At 37.9% G+C, this 24,728-nt stretch overlaps 1 protein-coding gene across 14 annotated transcripts; it reads left to right on the top strand.

The window, feature by feature from the left end:
* The first annotated feature begins 1,156 nt into the window (after positions 1-1,156).
* Positions 1,157-22,050, top strand: LOC114277871 (protein NRT1/ PTR FAMILY 3.1). Of its 14 annotated transcripts, none has more exons than XM_082891067.1 (7): positions 1,157-1,511; positions 2,041-2,133; positions 2,517-2,609; positions 16,415-16,632; positions 18,243-18,802; positions 19,632-20,272; positions 21,613-22,050. In XM_082891067.1, the coding sequence occupies exons 4-7, from the start codon at positions 16,462-16,464 to the stop codon at positions 21,900-21,902; spliced, it is 1,662 nt and encodes a 553-aa protein (XP_082747193.1). In that variant the 5' UTR covers positions 1,157-1,511; positions 2,041-2,133; positions 2,517-2,609; positions 16,415-16,461; the 3' UTR covers positions 21,903-22,050. The 14 variants fall into 14 exon arrangements, with proteins under 14 accessions (XP_082747193.1, XP_082747190.1, XP_082747191.1 ...); XM_082891064.1 differs by having other exon boundaries at positions 2,504-2,609; XM_082891065.1 differs by having other exon boundaries at positions 2,501-2,609.
* Positions 22,051-24,728: the final 2,678 nt, after the last annotated feature.

Here is a 24,728-nt window from a genome sequence, read left to right as displayed (position 1 = left end):
GACCACCACTAAATGGAACATATACATGGAATAATTTGTATTCTTTCTTTAATACAGTAATTAGTTATAAAAATTAAAAAATAGTGGAAAGAAAACAAAATTAACGTAAATTTGAAGATAATGTTAGCTATCTCCCTCGTGTTCTCCTCAAACTACGGTATTGTTTTATACGATACAAATGAATACAAAATATAATTTACATATACCAGCTCATAAAAACATAAATATAAAATCATGCAACTTTTTTTTTTTTTTTTTTAGATTTGTAAATCATGCAACTTGATAGCACATAAAATATAAGTACTATTTGACAATCCCTTATATTAGCATATATTTTTTTATCCTTTTGAGATCATATTATTTCTTTTCTTTTTATTATAAAAAGTTAAAATATACATTTATTTAAATAATTTCAAATAATCTCATAATTATATAATATACGAATTACAAAATGCTTCATGTGAACTATCCCACGCTTCTCTCTCTTTCTCTCAAAATGCTGTTTTGTTTTTAGTTTAATTTTCAAATAAAATTTTAAAGGTTTAAAATTCAAAATTTGTTTGATTTATAATTTTTTTAAAAATTATTTTTTAATTATTTTTTGTTTATCTTATTTCTTTCATTATTTCATATCCTACACATCAATTAATCATTTTTTTTTCCTATCACACTCATCTATTTAACTAAAAAAAAAATTAGAAATCATCTCGAACCAAAAAAACTGTAACTATAAAACCACAAAATTATTTTTAAAACATACAATTAAATAAATTTTTACATTTTAAAAACATTTTTCATAATTGATTTCAAAACTAAAGAAAATTCTAATATACATATTTTTGAAAAAGCTGTATCATATACAATTCTAATTATGTTATTTTTTCTTTAGTTATGATTATTTTTTTAATTATATAATATTATTTTAATTATAAGGATTTGTGATTATATTTTATATTACATTTAACTATAACAATTTTTTAATCATAATTTAAAAAACAAAAAATTATGTAAAAAATTATACTAAAAATCTAAAATAATTTATTAAATTTCTCATATAAGGGCAGACTTACACATGTGAATTTTTATAAATTTAATATCAATATAAAATATTTGATAAAAATTTAATATATTATTTAACGTCCATGCCATTTTTCCTATGCGAATAGCGTACTCACCACAGGCATCTTGTCTGTCCTGCTCCCCCGTTTCCTCTCTTTCCCAACTGGACTCTATCTCTCTCTTTGGTCTCACCTCTCCCGACGACCACACCACCGATCCGACCGCCTCTACTCTTCTCTCGCCTTCCTCTCTCCGACCACTGATCTCCTCTTGCCGTCCTCCCTTCTCTCCTCTCTTCTCTCTACCATCCTCATCGAAGATTGAAATCCCAAGCTCAAGGATATTCAGTTTTTCAGGTTTTCAATTTGTTTATATTTTGTTTGGTTGCCGGGAATTTGGAAGAAATTCTGAGAATTTTGGACTTCAGCTCTTTTAATTCCTCCAGGACCTAAGTGGGTAGTTCAATTGATTTTTTTATTGTTCTGATGGGTTTGGATTCTTCCTGGAAATAATTTAAGTTTTTTTTGAATTCTATTGAGCTATTTGGGTTTGTTTAGTTCAATTGATTTTTTGATTGCTGGTCTGAAATAGAAATAGCTATTTATGGTGTTTATGTTTTTTTAGTTATATTTTAATCCTGTTGAATGACCCTGTATATTAATTTAATTTAGTTATATTTTAATCCCGTTGAATGACCCTGAATATTAATTTAATGGGTCTGGACTTTTTGTTTTTTTGTTTTTTTGGTAGAATTAGAGTACAACAAATATGGTAGTTATGTATACAGTTAACCGTAAATAACTGCCATCTCAAATTTTTATCACACACAGAGTATTGAATTTTTCTTGAAAATTTTTGTGGCTTATAAATAATTTTAAAAATTATGGTTTCACTATGATATGCATATCTAGATTTTCTTAGTTCCTTTGATACCAAAATATGGGTTTGTTTGCTAAATGACATATTTTTTTTTTTTTGCAGTATCAAGAGACGCCGGCGAGGGAGAGAAGCTGAAGAACTGTGTTTGATTGAGAGATTTAAGAAGTAATTTAAAAAGGAAAAGAAAAAAAGACGGTAAAATATAAATAAAATATACTTATATTTTATATAATTTCACACATTTTTTTTCTTCTTCATAATTCATCTCCAAATCTCCTAATCAAAACCCAACTACAAAAGAAGAAGTGCGTGTGTTTCACGCATTTCTTTTTACAACTGATATATCCTTTTGACATTTTTGACCACTTTCGGTGCCTATATTTGTGTGGATATTATATGTTACAATAAAGCACTCCGTGAATAAGGAAAGATAATCTAATTAAGTCACTTCCTTGACACCATAGCCCACTCTTATTTTATAAAATTTGACTATGACTTTGTTTCCCCATGGATCATAATCAAATATAACCAACCGTTGGATGTTTTGCCGGTGTTTGAAAAGAAGATGGATGATGCAGAGAAAAATTTGATAGAGCATGGAGAGGAGGAAAGGGGAGAGATTAAGAAGAAGAGAGAGGTTGGAGGGATTAAACCAATTCCATTCATCCTTGGTAAGTGTTGTTTTCGTTTTCGTTTTCATTTTGTTGCTCTACTTGTTTTTGTTAATTTCTCTCTACCAATAAAGATATAGCATAAGTTTGTTATTTTTCTCAATTGCAATTAGTATACAAGATAAGTTTAGCGATAAAACTTTCTTCTTCTTTCGTTCTTATTACCTCCATGTACTTCTTTATTTTGAGTGAACAACAACAACAAAAAAAAAAAAAAAAAAAAAAAAAACTTAGCCTGCGTTTGGTTGTGTTTTGTAAATATGATTTGAAAGTATGAATTATATTTTGAGTTTGTGTGTTGTAGAATTATGATTTGAGTGTAGAAAATTTGTTTGGTAAAGAGTTTTGAAAATAGTTTTCGAAAAGAGGTTTGTTTTGAGTGAGAAATTGTTGATGTGACATTTGATATGTGATACAAAAATTTACAACTCATAACTAAACATACAACTCAAAATTATTTTAAAGCACATAAAAAATTTAAAAATTTTCAAAAAATATTTTTCCCGATTATATAAATCAATTGCAAAAAAAAAAAAAAATCTAGAATTCAGAGGACATCCGGGTGGACATCCCCAAGGACATTCGGGTGGACATCCGGGTGGACTTCCTCAGGCAAAATTTTCACAAAAAACGTGGCTAATGCACAGAATTCTCTGCAGAGCTCGTGAAAATTGATTTTAAAACCATAACCAAACATCATACTCAAACACACGTATAGAAACACGTTTACAAATCATAACCAAGCAGAGCCTTACACTTTCTCTTGTTTTCGTTGTCTTAAATCACCTCTCTATTATACAATTTATTTTCGAACTCTAATTCTGTAGTAGATAAGAATTTGAACGAAAAGAGAATACAGTGGGACAGAAGATCCTTAACCAAGCTCATTGCTTGACTTGGAAATTTTGATACATGTTTTCCCATTAACTTGTCAAATGAGAGCGCTCCATTATGTCATAAGAATTAAAAGTCTTCCCATTAACTTGACTTTGTGGAAAATAATATGGTCTTTTTTAGATTTATTTTTAAGATTAAAAGAGGATTGATTAATGATTAAAAAAAATATGAGAAAAAAATATCTTTATTGAGAGGGTAATTTATATGTAAATTGGGCCGAGCTGGGTAATGGGCAGTCTGTGGGCCATAGTAAGAAGGGCTGAGTAAAAGGGGCCTTGTAATTAGTCCAGTCTAAAGGAGCCTTGTAGATAGCCCGGTCCGAAGGAGCTTGGTGGTTAGTTCGGTCACCACGGCTGGCGCGGTGACGGTTAGCCCGGTCAAACCATCTTGAGCCGAGGTATTTTTGGCCTCTATTTTAGGACCTTGCTGTTGAGTAGCTCGGTCGAAGTACGCTATGGTTAGCACGGCCTACAAGCAAAGTCGAGGTACATGTTACGCATAAAGCGCCGGGATAAATAGCTCGGTTACATTGTCACTGTGTCATGACAATGCTAGCTCGGTTGCTGAGCTAGGATCATCTCACTTGGTTTAAGCAGTGAGGAGGGTGTAAGAGGATTCTGCATAGAGAAATAAGAGTCCTACTAGGATTGTGCCACGCGGAACCTATAAAAGCTCATGCCATCACCTATGGAGAGGTAACACAATTTTGATTCTTGAATACACAGAGCTTTTGCCTATTTGTCTATTTTGCTGACTTAGGCATCGGAGAGGTATCCGGCACACACCTGCTGGCTAGCTCACATTTGTGTTTTCAGGGAGTAAAGCGACAACGTTTGGAGGAGCGCGAACTTGATCAACAAGATTATACGAGAAGATTATTTCTTGTTCGTACAATTGGCGCCGTCTGTGGGAATTACAGAAAGAACAAAACCTCTTGATCAAAGTGTTTCTCGCTAGATTAGACGCAATGGCACACAATGAAGATTTGTCGCAGTCTGCCATTAACGGGCAAACCCCAAGGAAGGTGGAAGGCGCGAAGGTTTGCCTTCAATCCCTCTCATGGCAGACCTGGAGCCCTAGCGACAGAATCCTCGGAAGGATGCAAGGGGAAGGCGGGGTAACAGTCTCCGTCGCTCATCAAGTCCTGATAGACAGAGGAGGAGGATCGACCCTCAAGTTTTGGAGGATCGGGTAAAGGAGCAGGACGAGTTAATCAGGAAGATGGCGGCAGACATGAAATTGATGAAACGCCAGACAAAAAGGAAAGGGGTGGCGACAGGAGAGGGGCGCAAAAGTAATACGCCTCCTCGCCACTCAGAAGATCGTGGTAGGCATACCACGCCATCATAAGCAGAGAGTAGGAGCCTCAGAACAGGCGACACTCAATCAAGGACTTCCAGGACTCATTACTCCAGGTCTGAGAGAACGAGAACATTGAGGTCCTACACTGAGGGAAGCACCTATCGGCCCTCACATACGCACCAGACGGCATCTAGACAAACGGAGTTGCCTAGATCGTCCGACTTACGGACTGTGCTTGAAGAAAGGGCACAGCGGAAAGAGGATGCAAGGGCACGCGATCCGCACAGAGTTTCAGCCCTTCAGCGGTTGGCTCCTCGGACGCATAGAGGCGTCGAGGTAGGAATGCCAATACCACACCTTGCCTACGAACCAACAGATAAAGCATTGGCAAGGCTATATAGCTCGCCGTTTGTTCCGGCGATTGAGAACGCACCCTTACATTCAGGTTTCATCCAGCCTAAATTTACGACGTACGAAGGGAAGACAGACCCTTACATGCACCTAAGCCATTTTCGCCAGGTCATGGCAGTATACCGGCGGAACGAAGCTTTGATGTGCATCCCATTCCCATCCAGCCTTGGCGACCTAGGTTTAACCTAGTTCGAAAGGCTACCAAAAGGCAGCATAACCTCCTGGGCGCAATTAGTGGAGGCGTTCGTAACAAGGTTCAGACGAACACCAAGACGCCAGTAGAGATCGACCAGCTACTCTTCATTGACATGGGCAACAAGGAGACGTTGAGATCCTACAACAGTCGTTATTGGGAGACCTTCAACCAGATAGGAGATTGTCCCACAAATCTCGCCATCGCGCAATACAAAAGAGAACTTCCAGTCAGAAACAGGCTGAGGGACTCAATTACCATGACACCTCCCCTCACAATGGAAGCTTTAATGGAGAAGGTACACCAGCACATTCGGGTGGAGGAGGATGGCACCCGTGCTAAAACAAAGTCTGGTGCAGCTGCAATACCAGATAAAAAGACTTCGGCAAAATTCAACACGGTAGAACGTCCAAGCAAGAACGAGCGAGGCAGGCGAGACAACGGAGAAGACCAAGATAAAAGATGGTTGAGAGTCCGCACTGCCATTATCACGCTATTCAAGAAACCAATCTACCGAATTCTCAGCGAGATACGCGATGAACCTTCGTCAGATGGCCAGCTAAATTGGGAGAGGCACAGAAGGACTACGACGAAATATTTCGGTGCACCTTCCATAAGGAAAAGGGGCACCGCACTGAAAATTGCACGCCGTTGAGACAACATCTGGAGGAGTTGGTGGCAGCTGGTCACCTGGACCGATACATCGAAGGAGGCACGCAACCAACCGCCCAAAACCACGATCACCCAGACGGAACGCCGATCAACACCCCACCTCAAGGCGTGATAAATGTAATACATGTGGTATTCGAGCCTGAGCGAGTATGTGAGCTCAGGGGAATGATAAAGAAGGCTGAGCACTTAAGGGAGGTATTAAGTGCGCAGCCCACCATTAAAAAGGGAAAAACAGAGGCCACAAACGTCATGTCTTTTTCAGATAGAGACTTGGAAAGGATATATTGCCCTCACAATGATGCACTGGTCGTCACTCTTCGTGTCAAGGATTACAGCGTCAAGCGAATTTTGATCGACCAAGAGAGCTCATGTGAGATAATGTACTACGAAACTTTTAAATAGTTGAAACTGGAGGACAAAGACTTGGCACCTGCCGTATCTCCCCTGATCAGATTCAACTCAATGCTAGAGTGGCCAGTTGACAAGATTATCCTCCCAGTCAGAGCAGGAAGCATGACGAAACAAGTGAAATTTTGGGTGTTGAAAGTCCCTTCCACTTACAACATAATCTTGGGGAGGACATCGCTGCACGCCATGCGATCGGTAGCGTCAACTTACCATCAAGTAATGCGGTTCCCTAACAAAGCCGGAGTAATTGAAGAGGTCTATGGAGACCAAATTATGTCCAAGCAATGCTTCGTCACAGTAAATGGCAGCCGAGCTGCCAAAGGGTTTGTTCAGATGGTGGAAGAACCTGAGAGCAATGAATTGTTTGCAGATGTTGGCAAAGCCGCTGAACAGAAGGCAGTGGAAGACTTGGTACAGGTAAGAATAGATGAAAAGGACCCGAAAAAGTTCTTTTTGCTTGGCTCAACTATGTCCAGCACCGAGAGAATAGAGGTCATGGAATTCTTGACCTCTAACATCGAAGTGTTTACCTGGACGCCGTATGACATGCCTGACATTGACCCAAACTTCATCTGTCACCATTTGAATGTCTACCCAACTGCAAGATCAATCATATAGCGCACTCGCAGATCAGCATTCCACCACGCCGAGATAGTGACGGAAGAAGTGGGAAACCTTCTAGAGGTAGGAGCTATCAGAGAGGTGCACTATCCCAAGTGGATATCCAACACAGTAGTGGTGCCAAAGAAGAATGGAAAATGGCGTGTCTGTATGGATTACAAAACAGTCAACAAAGCGTGCCTAGAAGACAGCTTTCCTCTACCACGGATAGACTAACTGGTAGACCTCACGGTAGGACACAACCGACTTAGCTTTCTTGATGCATACAGAGGTTATCATCAGATCTCTATATATGAACCAGACCAGGAGGTCACATCTTTTACAACGCCAAAAGGTTTGTATTGCTACAAGGTCATGCCCTTTGGCCTAAAGAACACAGGGGCAACATTCCAGTGGATAATCACCAAGATGTTCGAACCATTGTTAGGCAGAACAATGGATTCTTACATCGACGATATGGTAGTCAAAAGCAAGGATGAGAATGACCATCTCAGGGACCTAGGTGAGATGTTTCAAATCCTAAAGAAGCACAAGTTACGCCTTAATGCATCTAAGTGTGCGTTCGGCGTAAGATCAGGCAAATTCCTAGGCTTCTTGGTGACCAACCGAGGTATAGAGGCAGACCCTTCTCAGATCAAAGCAATTCAGGATCTAGAGAGGCCCAACTCAGTAAAAAAAGTACAGCATCTCACCGGTATGGCAGCCGCGCTAAACCGGCTCATAAGTTGGTCGTTAGACAGAAGTCGACCATTTTTTCAAGCATTAAAGGCCAAGTTTGAGTGAGATGAAGAATGCGAGCGCGCCCTAGAAAGTTTGAAGGAATACATGTCTTCTCCACCGCTGCTAGTGACCCTAATACCTAGAGAAGAACTATTTTTGTACCTGGCAGTTTCACAGCACGCAATTAGCGCAGTGTTGGTCCGAGCAGAAGGAATCCAACATTTGCCTATATTTTATGTCAGCAAGACATTGCTGGGCGCAGAAACTAGGTACTTACCACTGGAAAAACTGGCCCTAGCCTTGATGATGGCCTCAAGGAAGTTGTCGCACTATTTTCACGCCCACACCACAATCGTCCTTACAGCTTTTCTATTAAAAGCTTTGTTTGAGAGGGCGAACTTTTCTGGGCAAATCTTGAAGTGGGCAGTAGAGTTGGGACAGTTTGACATCAAGTTTCAACCCAGAACCGCGATAAAAGCCCAAGCTTTGGCAAACTTTGTCGCAAAATTCACACCAGGAAGTCATCACGTCTACCTAGTTGACTTAACGGATACAACCGAAATAGGGATGGAAACCTAATACAGGATACCCAGCCACATCCCAAGACAGACCGGTGTGAACAAAAGGAGGGAGAAACAAACCATGCTGCACCAAGCAAAGACTCATCAACAAATAAAGACTTGGAACAATCAGATAGCAAGGGGCAAATAGTAAGTGTGGACTTTGAAGAAAACACCAGCAACACTCAGGACCCCAAGGCATCATCCGATCCCTCTACCTGCTGGAAGCTATTCGCAGGAGAGATGTGGAAGCTCTTTGTGGATGGAGCATCCAACAGGCACGGAGCAGGACTCGGCATAGTCCTCATCTCACCAGATGGCCTAGTAGTGGAACAGGTAGTCAACCTTGGCTTCCCAGCATCAAACAACGAAGCAGAGTATGAAGCGCTTCTAGCAGGACTAAAATCAGCACTCTACATGAAGGCCACCGAGCTAATGGTTTACAGTGACTCACAGCTGGTGGTAAACCAAATTTCAGGAGACTACGAAGCAAATGATGAAAGGATGGCTAAGTACCAAGAGTTAGTCAGAAAAGAGATCATGAAGTTCAAAGCAGTACGAATAGAGCAGATTGGTAGGGAAAAAAACAGCAGAGCAGATGAACTAGCAGGCTTTGCTTCAATGGCAGATACATCCATTCCACATCCACTACTGATTGACTTCTTACCCAGACCAAGCATTGAAGAACCTAAAGTAGAAGAAGTATGTTGCGCCGAACTAGACGCTTCATGGATGGATCCCATTATAACGTTCCTAAAAGACGACATTTTTCCCAAAGAGAAGAAGGAAGCCAACAAGATTAGAGCAAAGTCACAACGATTTTGGCTCTCCCCATCAATGGCCTTGTACAAGAAATCCTTCACACTACCTTACTTGAAGTGTGTCCATCCCAGCAAGGTCGAAGCATTCCTGTTCGAGATTCATGAAGGCGTATGCGGAAGCCACCAAGAGGGGAGATCATTGGCTTACAGAGCAATTTCGCAGGGATATTGGTGGCCTTACATGCAAGTAGATTCGGAGAAGTATGTCAAGAAGTGCGAGAAATATTAGAAGTTTGCACACTAAATTCATCAGCCAGCCAGAGAGCTTCTACCTTTAACTAGCCCATGGCCCTTCGCAATGTGGGGCTTGGACATAGTAGGACCACTTCCAACAGCACCCGGCAACAAAAAGTTCTTCCTTGCAGCAACATACTACTTCACAAAGTGGGTGGAAGCAGAAGCACTAGCATCAATAAAGGAGAAAGATGTAAAGAAGTTCGTCTGGCAGAATATCATCACTTGGTTCGGCATACCCAAGGCGCTGATATCAGACAACGGCACCTAGTTCGACGGCAAAATTTTTAGAGGCTTTTGTGAAGAGTACAAGATAGAATTCTACAACTCTACACCGACATACCCCCAAGCAAATGGCCAGGCAGAAGCATTAAACAAGGTTGTCTTGGATGGATTGAAGAAAAGATTAGAGAAAGCAAAAGGAAAATGGGCTGAGGAGCTTCCTCATGTTTTATGGGCTTACCGTACCACACCTCGACGATCATTGGGAGAAACACCATTCTCCTTAGCCTACGGCATGGAAGCAGTAATCCTACTGGAAGTTGGCATCCCCACCATTCGAAGCGAAAATTTTGATCCAGACTTAAATGGAGAAGCCATCACATTAGAGCTCGACCTTGCAGAAGAAAGAAGAGAAAGAGCTCTGGTTCACACCGCCTCATACCAATAGGAGTTGTCCAGAAAAGTATAACAAAACAGTACATCCAAGACAATTCAAAATTGGAGATTGGGTACTGCGCAAAGTGATGGACAACACCTTGGTACCCGGAGACGGCAAGTTAGGACCCAATTGGGAAGGACCTTACAAAATTGTTGGATTAGTTGGTAAAGGGGCATACCACTTGGAAGACGAGGACGACAAAGCCATTCCTAGGCCATGGAACACTGTCAATCTCAAACTATTTTATTTTTAGCTTTTCTTTCAAGTATTTGTAATTTTTTTCTTTCTCAATAAAACAAGTAGTTTCTTTTCAGTATAGTTGTTTCCTTTTGTAAAAGATTGTTTTAGTGAGTTAGGTGCACTGTGAGCATAGTTGGCGAGAATAACCAACTTTGCACTCTCTTCAGCTAAGATTAGGATCAGTGCTGAAGAAGTTGGCTGGAATAACCAACACCCCTCCTAAGCCCAGGATAAGGATCCAGGCTGCAGGACGTTTGGTTGGAATAACCAAACACTTTAGTCTAGGTTGGCAGGAATAACCAACTTAGAGGTTGGCTGGAAAAACCAACACCCCTCCTAAGCCCAGGATAAGGATCCAGGCTGCAAGACGTTTGGTCAGAATAACCAAACACTTTACTCTAGGTTGACAAGAATAATCAACTTAGAGGTTGGCTGGAAAAACCAACACCCCTACTAAGCCCAGGATAAGGATCCAGGCTGCAGGACGTTTGGCAGGACTAACCAAACACTTCACTCAGAGTTGGCAGGAAAAACCAACTTTGAGTTCTCTTCAACTAAGATTAGAACCTAGGCTGAAGCGGTTGGCTGGAAAAATCAACACTTATTGTTCTTCAATTGAGATAAAGGATCTCGACTGAAGAGGTTGGCTGAAAAAACCAACACTTGTTAATTCTTCAGCCGAGATAAGAGCCTAGGCTGAAGCGGTTGGCTGGAAAAACCAACATTTATCGTTCTTCAACCGAGATAAAGGATCTCAGCTGAAGAGGTTGGCTGGAAAAACCAACACTTGTTAATTCTTCAGCCGAGATAAGAACCTAGGCTAAAAAGGTTGGCTGGAAAAACCAACACTTATTGTTCTTCAGCCGAGATAAGGATCTAGGCTGAAGAGGTTGGCAGGTATGGCCAGTTAGATCGCAAAGTTTAAGACCAGAATAAAGGATCTCGGCTAGAGAATATTATATTTCACTCAGATTACAGAGTAAAATACATACATTGGAATTAACCGAAATAACAATTGGAACAAAAGAAGATTTCATTGAGAGTACAAATCAAGAGTTACAAAATGGTGGGATTTCAGCCCGGTTACAGTTTTCTTTCCAAAAGTAAAAAAGAAGAAAATACAAAGTCAAGCAAACAGATCGTCAAGATCAGCATCCAGTTCAACTCGGAGCCCGGTTTCAGTTGGTAGCCCGGTTGTCAGGTCTTCCACCGGTGGTTCAACCCGCACTGAACTAATAGCTGGATCATTGACGACCGGGGCATTGTCAGGCACGGTCTCTTCATCATCATCCTCAGATTCAAGGAATTTTTGTTGAATGGCGGCTACATACTCCGCCATACAGCTCGGTATGAAGTGCGATGGAGGGTTCAGGAAAACCTCAGTCTCTGGACCGTGACCGAGCTGTTCCACCGCCGCTTTCCACCCGCACTTGAAAAATAGATCCTTGGCAGCTTCGCACTGCAGGATGTAGGTTGCTTCACCTTCTTTGTAACCACGGTCCTCTGCATTGCCAATCTTTTTCTCAAGTTCAGTTATTTCGGCTTTCTTGGTCTGCTCAACTTTGGCAAGCTCACGCAGATAGCGGTCCTTCAGCTCGGTCAGAGCTTTTTGTTTGTCCACCTCGGCTAAGTCAACTAGGCCGGTGAGGCGGGCGACCTCAGATTGTAGCTCGGCCATTTGTTGTTTGGCCTTGTTTAGCTCGGCCGTCTTCTTTTCAGTCTCTGCCAAGGCTTGCCTTGTTGTTTTGCGTAGCTCTAGCACATGTTTATAGGCAATCTGGTTCTTTTGCATAGCCTGCATAGATATGGTAAGCAATGTAGAGTGAGAACCGAGCTAACAGTTGGACAAAACAGGAAAACAAAGGAAAGAGTACTCACCAGCACCATTGATTTGGTGGCCGAGCGGATAGCTTTTAGCTTGGTAAGGTGGGAGTGGTGATCCATATCAGGGGGCAGACACACGCTCTTAGCCAGGTTGAAGGCTAGCATGTGATCTTTATCTACCACAACTGAATCTGTTGGTCTGATGGCTTGGTTGTGGTATGTTAATTTCGGTGCCCAATCAGAGGAGTTGGCTCGGTCTGGGCTCTCAGGTCGTAGGCTCGGTACTTCAGTTTGGGAAAGCACAGTTTCGTCTTCGTCGACGAGGCATGGTTCGGTAGTAGAAGACCGAGCTCGCTTGCGAGTCCGAGACAATTCAGGTTGGTGGGATGGCAGTGCTACCACGGTCTCTTGGGTTTGACCGGCTAGGGGTACCTCGGACTGGTTTGTCTCGGTCAGAAGGGCTCTTACGGCTCTTTTCTTGGCCATTTCTTGTTCAACAGTTAGTTGGATAAGGTTGATTTGAGGCAAGGTTGGGTCCGGTTCAGGAGAGGCTTCCAACAAAAAGTAAGTTACCCTGGTCTTACGTTTACTACTGTGTCTATACGTCGGTTCAAAATTCAGTAGCTCGGCCCAACTTCTATTAGGGTATCGAAGTGCAGCGCGAAGTGTGTTTAAATTGGGGTAGTTGTACTGGGACTTGAGGAAGTTCAAATCTGCATGAGGAAAAGCAAACAGTCAGTGCGGTTCAACATAAGGAAACCAAGGTAAAAGTGAGCATGGAATTGAGCCGAGGTAATCCTACCGGCTTCACCCTTGTTCCAATTTATTCTGTCGCCCGGGATCGGGGCTTGTTGCTCCTCAAAATTTCCAGATACCCAGAGGAAATCATCATCATTCACATCCTTATCTGGGGTATTTTTTATTATCTTTTCACGGCGGCGTCTTACTCTTAAATAGTAAACCCAGCCATCTTCTGCCGATCTTATGAAGTACTGATGGAAGAGCTCGGCTAAACCGAGGTTAAGGCCAGCCCGGCGGTTTAGCTTGGCGATGCCATTTATTATGCGGTATGAATTTGTGGAAAGTTGGGTAGGATAGAGGTTGATTTGTCTAAGGAACTCGCATAGAAGGGGCTGTACATGGAATCTTAGTCCGGTTTCTACAATGGAAAGAAGTGTAAAAGGAACAAAACCTGGGTTTCCCTAGGGTATGGTATCTAGTTCGGCTAAAGTGAGATGAACATTATCAGGGATATGGTAGTCCCTTCGGAACTCAGCTATAACACCTGGTGAGTTCACTAAAAACCTATATTTACCCATAAGGATTTAAATTATGTATAAATTAGCCTGGAGTATTAGCTCGGCGCCAAGTAGATAATGGGTATCTCGGTTGGACGTGCAAAGGAGTGCTTGGGCAACCTAGTCAGAGTCTACAAAGTGAAAAAGAAAGGTGTTAAGAATAGATCGTGAGACCGTGCTACAAGAAATATAGGCAAGATAAATGAAGTCCTAGCTCGGTTACATGGAATGCTATCCAGTCTTAGCTCGGTTTAAGCAAGGGGCTTTAGCCCAGTCGAGCCATTGGGGCAGCATGCTTAGTTCGGTTTGAACTAAGGGAGCTGGTTTAGCCCCAAGATTTAGCTCGGTCGGCGGTTGAGGCTTTCTAGCATGGTATTGCGCAAACCTAGTACGGTGCGATAGCTCGGTTAAAAGAAACAAAAGGTCCCCAACTTATGGAAACCACAAGTATGGCATAAGTTTTAGTGTGGTTGTTGGTTGTGGCTAGGCTTGCATCTAATACAAACAATATCCTAGTTCGGTTGATGTGTGATTTTGGATCAGATACATCGTTCTTCAGTTTATTCGTGAGTACAGTGGTTATATTGCAAAGGTTTTTTCAGAAAATGGAACATATGCTTTGAAAAACATACAAGCGAAACATGCTTTGTGTTGCAAAAAGAGGTGAGAAATCAACAGAAATGAAGAAGATTCGAATCACTTACCAGTTCAAGGTGAAGATACTGAAGATGGAGGTGGTACCAGCAAGAACACGAGCTCCACAGTTGCAAGAGAATAAGGGAGAAGAATTTCGAAGAGAGAGAAAGTAATGAATAGTGGAGTAATAGATTCAAAATGAGTGTTTTTTGTGTGAAGAAGGAGAAATTATGTGGGGCTGTTCAAATTACGCAAGATACGAAGGCGGCGTGACAGCTGCATTGGGCTAATGATAGTATGCAACGTGTCTATGGAATAGGAAGCGACTCAGTTTTAGTACGATTGAAGAGACGTTTTGACCAGACAGGTTGGTAGCACGGTGTGAATTTAGCTCGGTTAGAAGGCTAAAGTTTTTTAGCTCGGTTGAAAGGCTAGTCTTTTAGCTCGGTCGGAAACAAGTAATCCCTATCATGCTGCGCAGATGGAATTAAGGGGCAATTGAAAGGGTAATTTATATGTAAATTGGGCCGAGCTGGGTAATGGGTCATTCTGTGGGCCATAGTAAGAAGGGCTGAGTAAAAGGGGCCTTGTAATTAGTCCGGTCCAAAGGAGCCTTGTAGATAACCTGGTCCGAAGGAGCTTGGTGGTTAGCTCGGTCACCACGGCCGGCGCGGTGACAATTAGCCCGGTCAAACCATCTTGAGCCGAGGTATTTTTGGCCTTTATTTTAGGACCTTGCTGTTGAGTAGCTCGGTCGAAATACGCTATGGTTAGCACGGTCTACAAGCAAAGCCGAGGTACATGTTACGCATAAAGCGCCGGGATAAATAGCTCGGTTACATTGTCACTGTGTCATGACAATGCTAGCTCGGTTGCTGAGCTAGGACCATCTCACTTGATTTAAGCAGTAAGGGAGGTGTTGAAGGATAGGCATTATCTTTCAGGAGTATGATTCCTAGGAGGATTCTGCATGAAGGAATAAGAGTCCTACTAGGATTGTGCCACGCGGAACCTATAAAAGCTCATACCATCACCTATGGAGAGGTAACACAACTTTGATTCTCGAATACACAGAGCTTTTGCCTATTTGTCTATTTTGCTGACTTAGACATCGGAGAGGTATCCGGCACACGCCCGCCGGCTAGCTCACGTTTGTGTTTTCAGGGAGTAAAGCGACGGCGTTTGGAGGAGCGCGGACTTGATCAATAGGATTATACGAGAAGATTATTTCTTACTCGTACATTTATGATGTGTGTGGTTAGAGGATTTGATAAGAGATTTTGAAAGAAAAAAGAAAAATGTAGATAAAATGTGAATAAAATATGTCTATATTTTATATAGTTTTATACACTTTTTTCTTTTTTCTTTCCAAATCCTTTCTCAAATCTCCTAACCAAACACCACATTAGTGTTTTAATAAATTGTCAAATCATTGATTTTGAAAAATGAATCTAACTTTTGGACCAAAAGAACACTACTATTATAAGTAACCGACAATGCTACGTAGCTCAAATTTTGTGGCTCAAAAGTGGCTCAAATGGCCAAAACGACGTCGTTTTGAGTATAGAACAACATAAAAATGGTCAAAACGACGTCGTTTTGGCCATTTGAGCCACTTTTGAGCCACAAAATTTGAGCTACGAGACATTTTCCTATAAGTAACCCAAATGAGTAGTGCGTTTGGTTTGAGTTTTCTAGATTAAATTTTTTGAAAATTGAGTTTTTTAGTTTTTAGTGAATATTTTTAAAATTTTAAATATTTTTTTTTATTTTTTTAGATGCACCTTACTTAGATGTATCTAAAAAAAAAAATTTGTGAAAAAATATTTTAAAAAATTAATAAATACATAAAAATACAAAAAATATACTGAATTCTTATATTTTTTTATATTTTTGGTATTTAGTGAATTTTTAAAAGATTTTTTTTACAATTTTTTTTTTATTTTTTAGGTGTATTTATGTCAGGTGTGTTTAAAAAGTAAAAAAAATTACTTAAAATATTAAAAAAATTCAGTAAAAATAAATAAAAAAAACACGAAAAATAAAAAAGTAAAATTCTCTGAAAAATGTTTTTTGAAAAATGGAAACAAGTTGTTTTTAAAACTTTTTATCCAAAAGGGCATCAGTTAGTTCCATTATAAACACAAAAATCAAATATAGAAAGAAACGCAACATATACATAACTGAATAAAATTTTATTTATACGACCCATTTGTGTGTTCAATTGAGGATTCATTAATGATTCATTCACACAATTCCCCTCCCCCCTGAATGTGTTTCTCAGCATTGTTGTTGAGGATTTTGCAGGGAACGAAATAAGTGAGAGATTTGCGACGACGGGGTTTCATGGCAACATGATATCATACCTAACTCAAACACTCAACTTGCCACTGGTGAAGGCTTCCAACACCCTCACCAATTTTAACGGCTTGGCCGGTTTCACTCCGTTGCTTGGTGGACTCATTGCCGACTCTTTTGCCGGCAGATATTGGACCATCATCCTCGGTTCCTCTATCTATACTTTGGTATCTCCTCCCTCTAAAAATAATAAATACATTAAATTATATTGATCCCTACGACAGTAAGTGAGTCAAGTGGAGTATTAAGTTGTTTAAATTTGACTTGAAACTTAACAAATTTAAAATGTTTAAAAATTAGTTTGGAAATAAGCTTTTTTTAGCTTTTTTTTTTGCTAAATAGCACTAAAAGACAAAATCGACCAAAATAGTCAGTAAGACAATGTTTCGGGAACAAAATAAAAAGCTAATTTTTAGTTTTTTATCCATTTTATGTCACATCACTTCTCACATTTTTTATTCATGAAAAGACAAAATAGGTTAAAAAATTAAAAAGTCAGTTTTTTTATTAACTTCCCAAAACACCACAAAATGTCACATCAAACTCATAATCATTTCATTTTTTTTCTCACAAATATTACATCCAATTACAAAAAAAATCTAACTATCTTCCCAAACACAAAAATTTTAACCTCCTAAAATAGTCAAAAACTAAAATAGTCTATTAAAATAGTAACTTCCCAAACACCCACATAATGTGCCGATATTGAACTAAAATAGCTTGATTTTTAGTAGTATATATAAAGTTTATTAGGCCGAGTTGTAAGTTTTTAAGTTTGGAAAACAAAAAATTGAAATATTTTTCATAGGGTTAAATTATATTTTTAGCTGTCAAAATATTCAATTTATATGTCAATTTGACTTCCAATGTATAAAAGTTATTTTAATTTGGTCCTTCAATCTAACTCTTTCAATTTGATATGTGTCATTGATGTGGAAACTCATTTTAAAAATTACACTTTTAATTTCCAAAATATGTGATATTTGTCATTAATGCGAAAATCACATATGAATTACACATCCAGTCCCAAAATATGTGATCCTTGTCGTTGTGGTATTCAAAATTACACCTTTACTCCTGACATTAACCGTGTTATTGACAGTTTGATTTATGCTGTGTTTGGTTGAGGGATTTAATGAAGGATTTGGAAAGAGAAATGGAAAGGTAGGTGTGGAAAGGTAGGTGAAATGTAAAAAAAATATATTTACATTTCACATAGTTTCACACATTTTTTCCCTTTCCCTTTCCAAATCCCTCTCCAAATCCCCCAACCAAACACAACATTAAAGACCAAAATGATTGAATTAATACAATATAAATATTGAGCGCCAAAGTGTCACAAATCTCATACCTTGGGCTAAAAAGGTAATGAATGCTACATAAACTATACTAATCTCTTTTAATAACTAAGATAAAGACAAATGATTCCATTAATTTGTAAAAATTACACCATTATGCTCTTTTTTGGGCTAAAAAGGTAACGAATGCTACATAAACTATACTAATCTCTTCTAATAACTAAGATAAATACAAATGGTTCCATTAATTTGTAAAAGTTACACCATTATGCTCTTTTTTTCTTAAAAGAATTTCAGTTAAAAGTGTAGGTTCTAAAAAATAATTTCAAATAAGTGATAAGCTTTATAAATATTAATAATTAAAATTATTAATGAATTTGTAATAATTTTATCAAATTACCACTGAATGGTAATTTTTCTTTTTTCTTTCGGTTTTTAATTTTTAATTTTATTTTATACATTACGAATGTGACATATAGGGATTGGTGAGCATAATTGTATCAGCAGTCCTACCGGGACTGCGCCCTCCACCGTGCCCAACTCAAGTGGACTGCAAGGAAGCCACAATCTTTCAGCTATCGATCCTAAACATTTCTCTCCTCCTCACATCCCTCGGATTAGGTGGCATTAGACCCTGTGTGATCACCTTCGCAGCCGACCAAATTGGCATGTCCAAGTCAGAAACAGAGTCTAGGAGCTGGAATTTCTTCAACTGGTACTATTTCTTCTTAGATTTAGCAACACTCACTGCTATAACATTGCTTGTTTATGTTCAAGACAATGTGAGTTGGGGTTGGGGTCTTGGAATTCCTACCATTTCCATGGCTTTGTCTATTGTGGTCTTCATTATTGGATCTCCTTTGTATAAGAAAGAGAAACCAGAAGGGAGTCCTCTGGTTAGATTGGTTCAGGTGATTGTTGCTTCTGTGTGTAAGAGGAAAGAAGTTGTGCCAGAGGACTCGACTTTGTTGTACACAAATGAAAAGCTTGATGCTTCTATTTCTTCGAATGGAAGGCTTCTACACACCAATGATTTCAAGTAAGTTAGCACTTTTCTTGAATAATTTGAGTGATTTTGTATCCCTATCATGGTTTTTAGATATTGAGCTATATGCATTCTATTTTTTTTTCCTTGCTCTTTAGAATACCGTTACTTATGTTTTATATTAATAGAAAAATCACATAACCAAACACATTCTCTAACATGGGTGTGGGATTGATAAAAAAGTAGGACTCACCTCATGAGAGAAGTGCATGTTTCTCATACCATTCTATGCTATGGTTAGTTTTGGTGCGCCTAAAATTTCTCATACCATTGTACCTAGTAGACAACCAGAAATGAAAATCACACGCATATTGACCAGTTCTTGAAAAGTGTTGGTCATAGGCAATTCATGAGCTTACATAGTTGGTTTACAGCTGATATGGCTAGTTCTCGATACGTGTTGGTTAATAGTCAGTTCACAAGCTGATATGTTTGGTTCACAGCCAATATGGCCAGTTCCTGATAAGTGTTGGTTAAAGGCTAATTCACGAGTTGATATGGTTGGTTCACAGTCGAGACTGTGAACCAACCAGTTCAACTATTAAAAAACTTTTTTGTGGGACTAATGATTTTTAAATATTCTTGACTGATTGGATCACTCAATTTTCTATACATATCATTCGATACTCTCAATATTTGAAGTGCACTGAAATCAATTACTGAACCATAGACAAAACTCTCAGAAGTAAGGTCTCACCTTTTTGTTGCCCTATTCCAATGTGAAATAATGTCTGATTCTGGGTTTATACTGAATAACTACATTAAAGACACATAATTTATTACTTGAAGTTTCTTATGTGCACTCTGCTCCTCATATTTGAAGGTGGTTTGACAAAGCTGCTGTAGTAACAGACTCAGATAAAAAACACTCCCCAAATTTATGGAATCTATCCACAGTCCACCGAGTCGAAGAGCTCAAATCCATAATCCGAATGTTACCCATCTGGGCATCCGGAATACTAGTCATCACTGCATATTCCCATCAAGACAGTTTTAGCATTCAACAAGCTCGAACAATGGATCGTCACCTCTTCCACTCCAACTCATTTGAAATCCCTCCTGCAACCATGGCAGTCTTCAATATTCTCACCGTGCTCTTTGGCCTTATGTTATACGAGCGACAATTTGTGCCCTTGGCTCGTCGTTTCACTGGACACCCTGCAGGCATCACATGCCTGCAGAGAATTGGTGTAGGCTACACAATTGGCATTTTGGGTACTGCTGTATCGGCTTTGGTTGAAATTTGGAGGAAATCAGTGGCTGCAGATTATAATTTGCTTGATAAACCGGCTGCGGTACCCATTAGTGTGTTGTGGTTGATTCCTCAGTATTCGATTCGTGGGGTGTCTTCATTGTTCTTTAATGTTGGACGATTAGAGTTTTTTTACGATCAGTCGCCGGAAAGCATGAGAAGCACCGCGGCATCATTGTTCTGGATAGCAATTGCACTGGGGAGCTACGGAGGTATCATTTAGTTTGTGTTTAGATTATAAATTTGAGTGAGAATTTTTCATAAAAGGAAAATAAAAAGTAGAAAAATATGAATACTTTTTTTTTTCTTATTTCTCTCATATTTTCTTTCTTCTTTCCAAATCGCTTTTTGCATTCTTAGTGGTAAAAAATTTTCTTAGCAAAAGGCTTCTGTTCAGTCCTATTATGGATTGAAATGTGATGTTTGAACTCATGAAGCTCGCCATCATCTTACTTTGAAGATTCATTAAATTTATTCTTTAATTTGTTTTATGCTTATTTATTAAAAGAATCTGATGGATTCAATAATTGTAGTTATATATTAAATCACATTTGTTTTAAAAAAATAAATTAGGCAACATGTATACTTTGAGAACATAGTACATAATAAAAATAATAAATTCATTATGTTACAATTATCAAATTAATTTTAATTTTTATTTTTAAAATAAAACATCTGCATACTAAAAATCCTATTTGATTGGACTTAAGGCTTGATTTGATTTATATACACACTAAGAAATAAATTAAACGGATCATCGACGTGAGATTCATGATGGCCCAACAACTCAAACAGCATCATTCGGTCCATAATTAATTAGATTGGAGAGAAGTCTCTTCCTTTTTATTATTCCTTTTATCTCGATGTATAATTTTAATTCGATGTATTATTTTACTTTGATCATTATTTAGGATTGATTATCACAACGACTGAGGAGATTGGAGTGGATGTGATCCATAGAATTAAGGTGGGGTGGCTTAAATGGATGAGTGTCTTTGGAGTACTGTGTGATAAACGAGTACCCATTAGACTAAAATAAAAGTTTTATAAAATGGCTATTAGATTAGCGATATTGTATGAGATGGAATGTTGGGCAATTAAGAAACAATGTGTGGAGAAGTCGAGTGTTGCTGAGATGAAAATGTTAAGGTGAATGTGTGACAAGACTAGAAAATATGAGTATATTCGAAAATGGGTAGTAGTAGTACTAATAGAAGATAAGTTAAAAGATAATAGATTGAGATGGTTTGGGCATATACAACGGAGACCAACAGAGACATGAGTGAAAAAACGTGATACAGTGACGGTAGATGGTAGTGCTGGAAGAATGGGTAGACCTAAATTGATGTGAACTAGTGTAGTAAATAGAAATATGAATCTCCTTAATTTAACTAATGATATGGTCTTAGATAAAATCGAGTGAAAAAAAAAGATTTATGCAGCTAACTCCATTTGATGGGATTTAAAACGTGGTTTGGTTTGATTTAGTATTATTTTACTTTGAGTTAATTTAATTTATTTTGTTTATTAGACTAAAAATTAATAATGACAGGTACATTGATGGTATCATTGATTCACGACTACACAAGCAAAAAGACGAATTGGATACCAAATGGAAACCTCAATAGTGGCAAATTGGAATACTACTACTTGTTTGTGTCTGGACTACAAGTTATTAATCTCATTTATTATTTCATATGTACTAAGTTCTACACTTACAAGGTCGTGGAAGAGGCTAGTGACCGTGCTGACGATGGATATGCAGAATTGGCAACAGATGATGATAATATTACATCTACGCCTGTGGAGCAAGTTCGTGGTAATGGAGAAACATTGATGTAGTTTGATTTCGAGCAACATATAATCTTCTAACAAAAATTTTATACAAAACAAAATCAAAACACTCATTAGGGTGTTTGTTATAGCTTAAACGATATGTTTGTAACTTATTTTAATTTAGGAGTTTGTATGTAACTGACTATTTGGTTCACTTTTTTCTATTTTAGTAGACAAAAATAACTTAAACAAGTTAAAAAAAAATGATAAATTACAAATATACTTTCTGAGATTTACTTAAAATATAGCTCATCTCCTGTGGTTTGAAAAATTATAAATATTCCTTATTAAAAAACTTTATTTAACAGAATTAACTAAAAAAATGAAATTCATAATTGTTTTCCTATATAATAATAAAATTACTTAAATTATCAATTGAAACATATTTTTAACATCATTAAAAACTATTAATTGACTTGATGATTTATTAATAAAAGGAGCGATTTGTTATGAAATTAGAAACGTCAGGGGATGGATTGTAATTTTTAAAATCACATGGAACAATTCGTATTTTAATCAAATTTCAAGAAATGTATTTGTAATTTACTTTAAAAAAAATGATTATTTGAAAGTTGTGGGGAAGTGTTTTTAACTTTTAATTTTTGATTATCAATTTTTAACTAATAATAATTATGAACTACAGTGTAATTTGTTAATTAATGGACATGAATGTTGAATTAAGAAGAAAAAAATCACCATTCAATGTACTTTTAGAAAAATGATTGCACATCCATTGAAACACTTGTGATTTTAATAGATAACATTAATATAGTTTACCATTTATATAAAATTAACTTTGTATATTTCTACTGGTGGGTAATTTTTCCAAATAAAAATCATGTAGGATAATGAATTTATTAGTAAACTAAAGAAAAGATGGGGGATCACGTATCAGTGGAAAGACAAAAAAAAAAAAAAAAATATTTACAAAAGAAAAATAAATATTAATAATTATAATTATAATTTTTTTTAATTTTTGTTAAATATTTTTTATCTTCTCAACTGATGTGTAATTCCCCCCTCCAAAAAAAAAAAAAAAAAAAAAAGTCACGCCCTTAAAAATAAACAATAAATAGTGGTTTTAAAAAAATGTTGATGGGTTGGACGGGAAAGGAGATATGAGTATATTAGATGATATGTAACTTTCTTCTAATATTTATATTTGTATTAGAATTTATATAAATAAAAAAATTAACTGATACTTGATAGGTAGTAACAGAACAAATTAACATTTTAAAAAGAACAATTATAAAATGATGTGAATTAATATAAAATTTTCACTTTAAAACAAAATATGTAAAAAGATAAATTTTATTTATGTGGGAGCTAAAAAAATGATAAATCTAAACGGCAAACAAAGCTTACAAACCCATTTAAAAATAGACCGAATAAGGTCAAAGTCTACCGGACTATGTCATTGTTGAATAGATGTCTGAATAAACAGAGTATGGAGGAGCACCAAATTGTGAGTGCCTTTGCCGAATAAACAGTGCCAAGTGTGTTGGGAGAGTCAACATTGACCCATTAACGGGGACCAGAATATCCCTTTCAAGGAAGTATAGTTGGGGGTGGACCCTGACAGAATGATGATGAAAGCTTAAACTGCATGGAGAAAAACTCGAGGAGAGTGACTCTATAAAAGGAGGAGAGAGGCTGGAGAAACAAGTAAGTGCTAAATACCTTGAATCTCAAGAAATCAAAAAAACACTAACCTTTCTACGAAGACTAATTTGTCTGTGAGAGTGCTAATTCCGGCACCACCATCTGGAGTTTTGTTTCTATTTCAAGAGACAACTGAGAAGATAATTCAAAGACTTATTTGGACTGAAGGAGCATTCCATATTCACTGCCACACAATTTACAATATACATTATTCCTATGGTGTTTTATATAATATGTATATATTTTTTTTGGGTAAAGATATAATTTTCTTTTTTAAAATAATGAGCTAAGGAGTTACACACAGGTTTGGAAAAAATCCTATCATATACTATATATATTGGATTTTACTTTTGAGCAATGCTAAAGCATAAATAAATTACTAAATGTTTTATCAAATACTCTATTGGAACAATTTGTCTTGAACTCTTCAGTTGGTGGTCTTCGGGTCTTAAAAACTTGGTGATGATCTTGTCTATGTTAAACAGAAATTTAATGCTTCAAGTTGCGTTACTTAATTGCTTTCCTAAAGACAATATTTGCACTCACCAAAAGGTGTGTAAGGGGTTACCGCAAATTCGTCTATAGTATACAATGAAGCCTGATCTAAAGATCAAGTCTACTAGCGACTGCACTAACGACAGTAGATCAGAATACTCTTGATATAATCAAGAAAATCAAGACACTGATAATCAAATCTGTAGAACTTGATTACTAGTAAGAAAAGCAGAAATTTGCTTAAGAAACTCTTAATCGCAAACTCTAAATCAAGAGGAAAAGAGTTGGAGTAATGCCTTACGAATTTTTGGATGGGATAAAATGGCTGATTTCGCAGCCTATTTGTTGGCCTTGATGGATCTGATCGAATGGTCATGTCCCTTGATCGCATCCAATTAGATCTGACCGTTGGATTGGCGATCTATAATGCAGATCATTCTTACACCGAATAGCTACCTTGACTGATCACACCTGATCACAATATGGTGCCATCTCATCTGTACAATTGCGCATATCTCCAATCAACGGCTATGATCAAATCGCTCCAGATTAGACACTCAAACGTTCGATCGGTTGGTTGACTCATTGCCAACGGATGCCACGTCAAAGTGCAAAGTGCACCATCAAACGCCACACAGCCCACTGCTCATGCCATATGCATGAGCGTATATGTGT

The sequence above is a fragment of the Camellia sinensis genome, chromosome 10 (assembly GCF_055761805.1).
Source record: "Camellia sinensis isolate YWXY chromosome 10, ASM5576180v1, whole genome shotgun sequence".
NCBI lineage: Eukaryota > Viridiplantae > Streptophyta > Magnoliopsida > Ericales > Theaceae > Camellia > Camellia sinensis.
The sequence above is the reverse complement of the archived record's forward strand: the minus strand, read 5'-3'. Positions and strand labels throughout refer to the sequence as shown.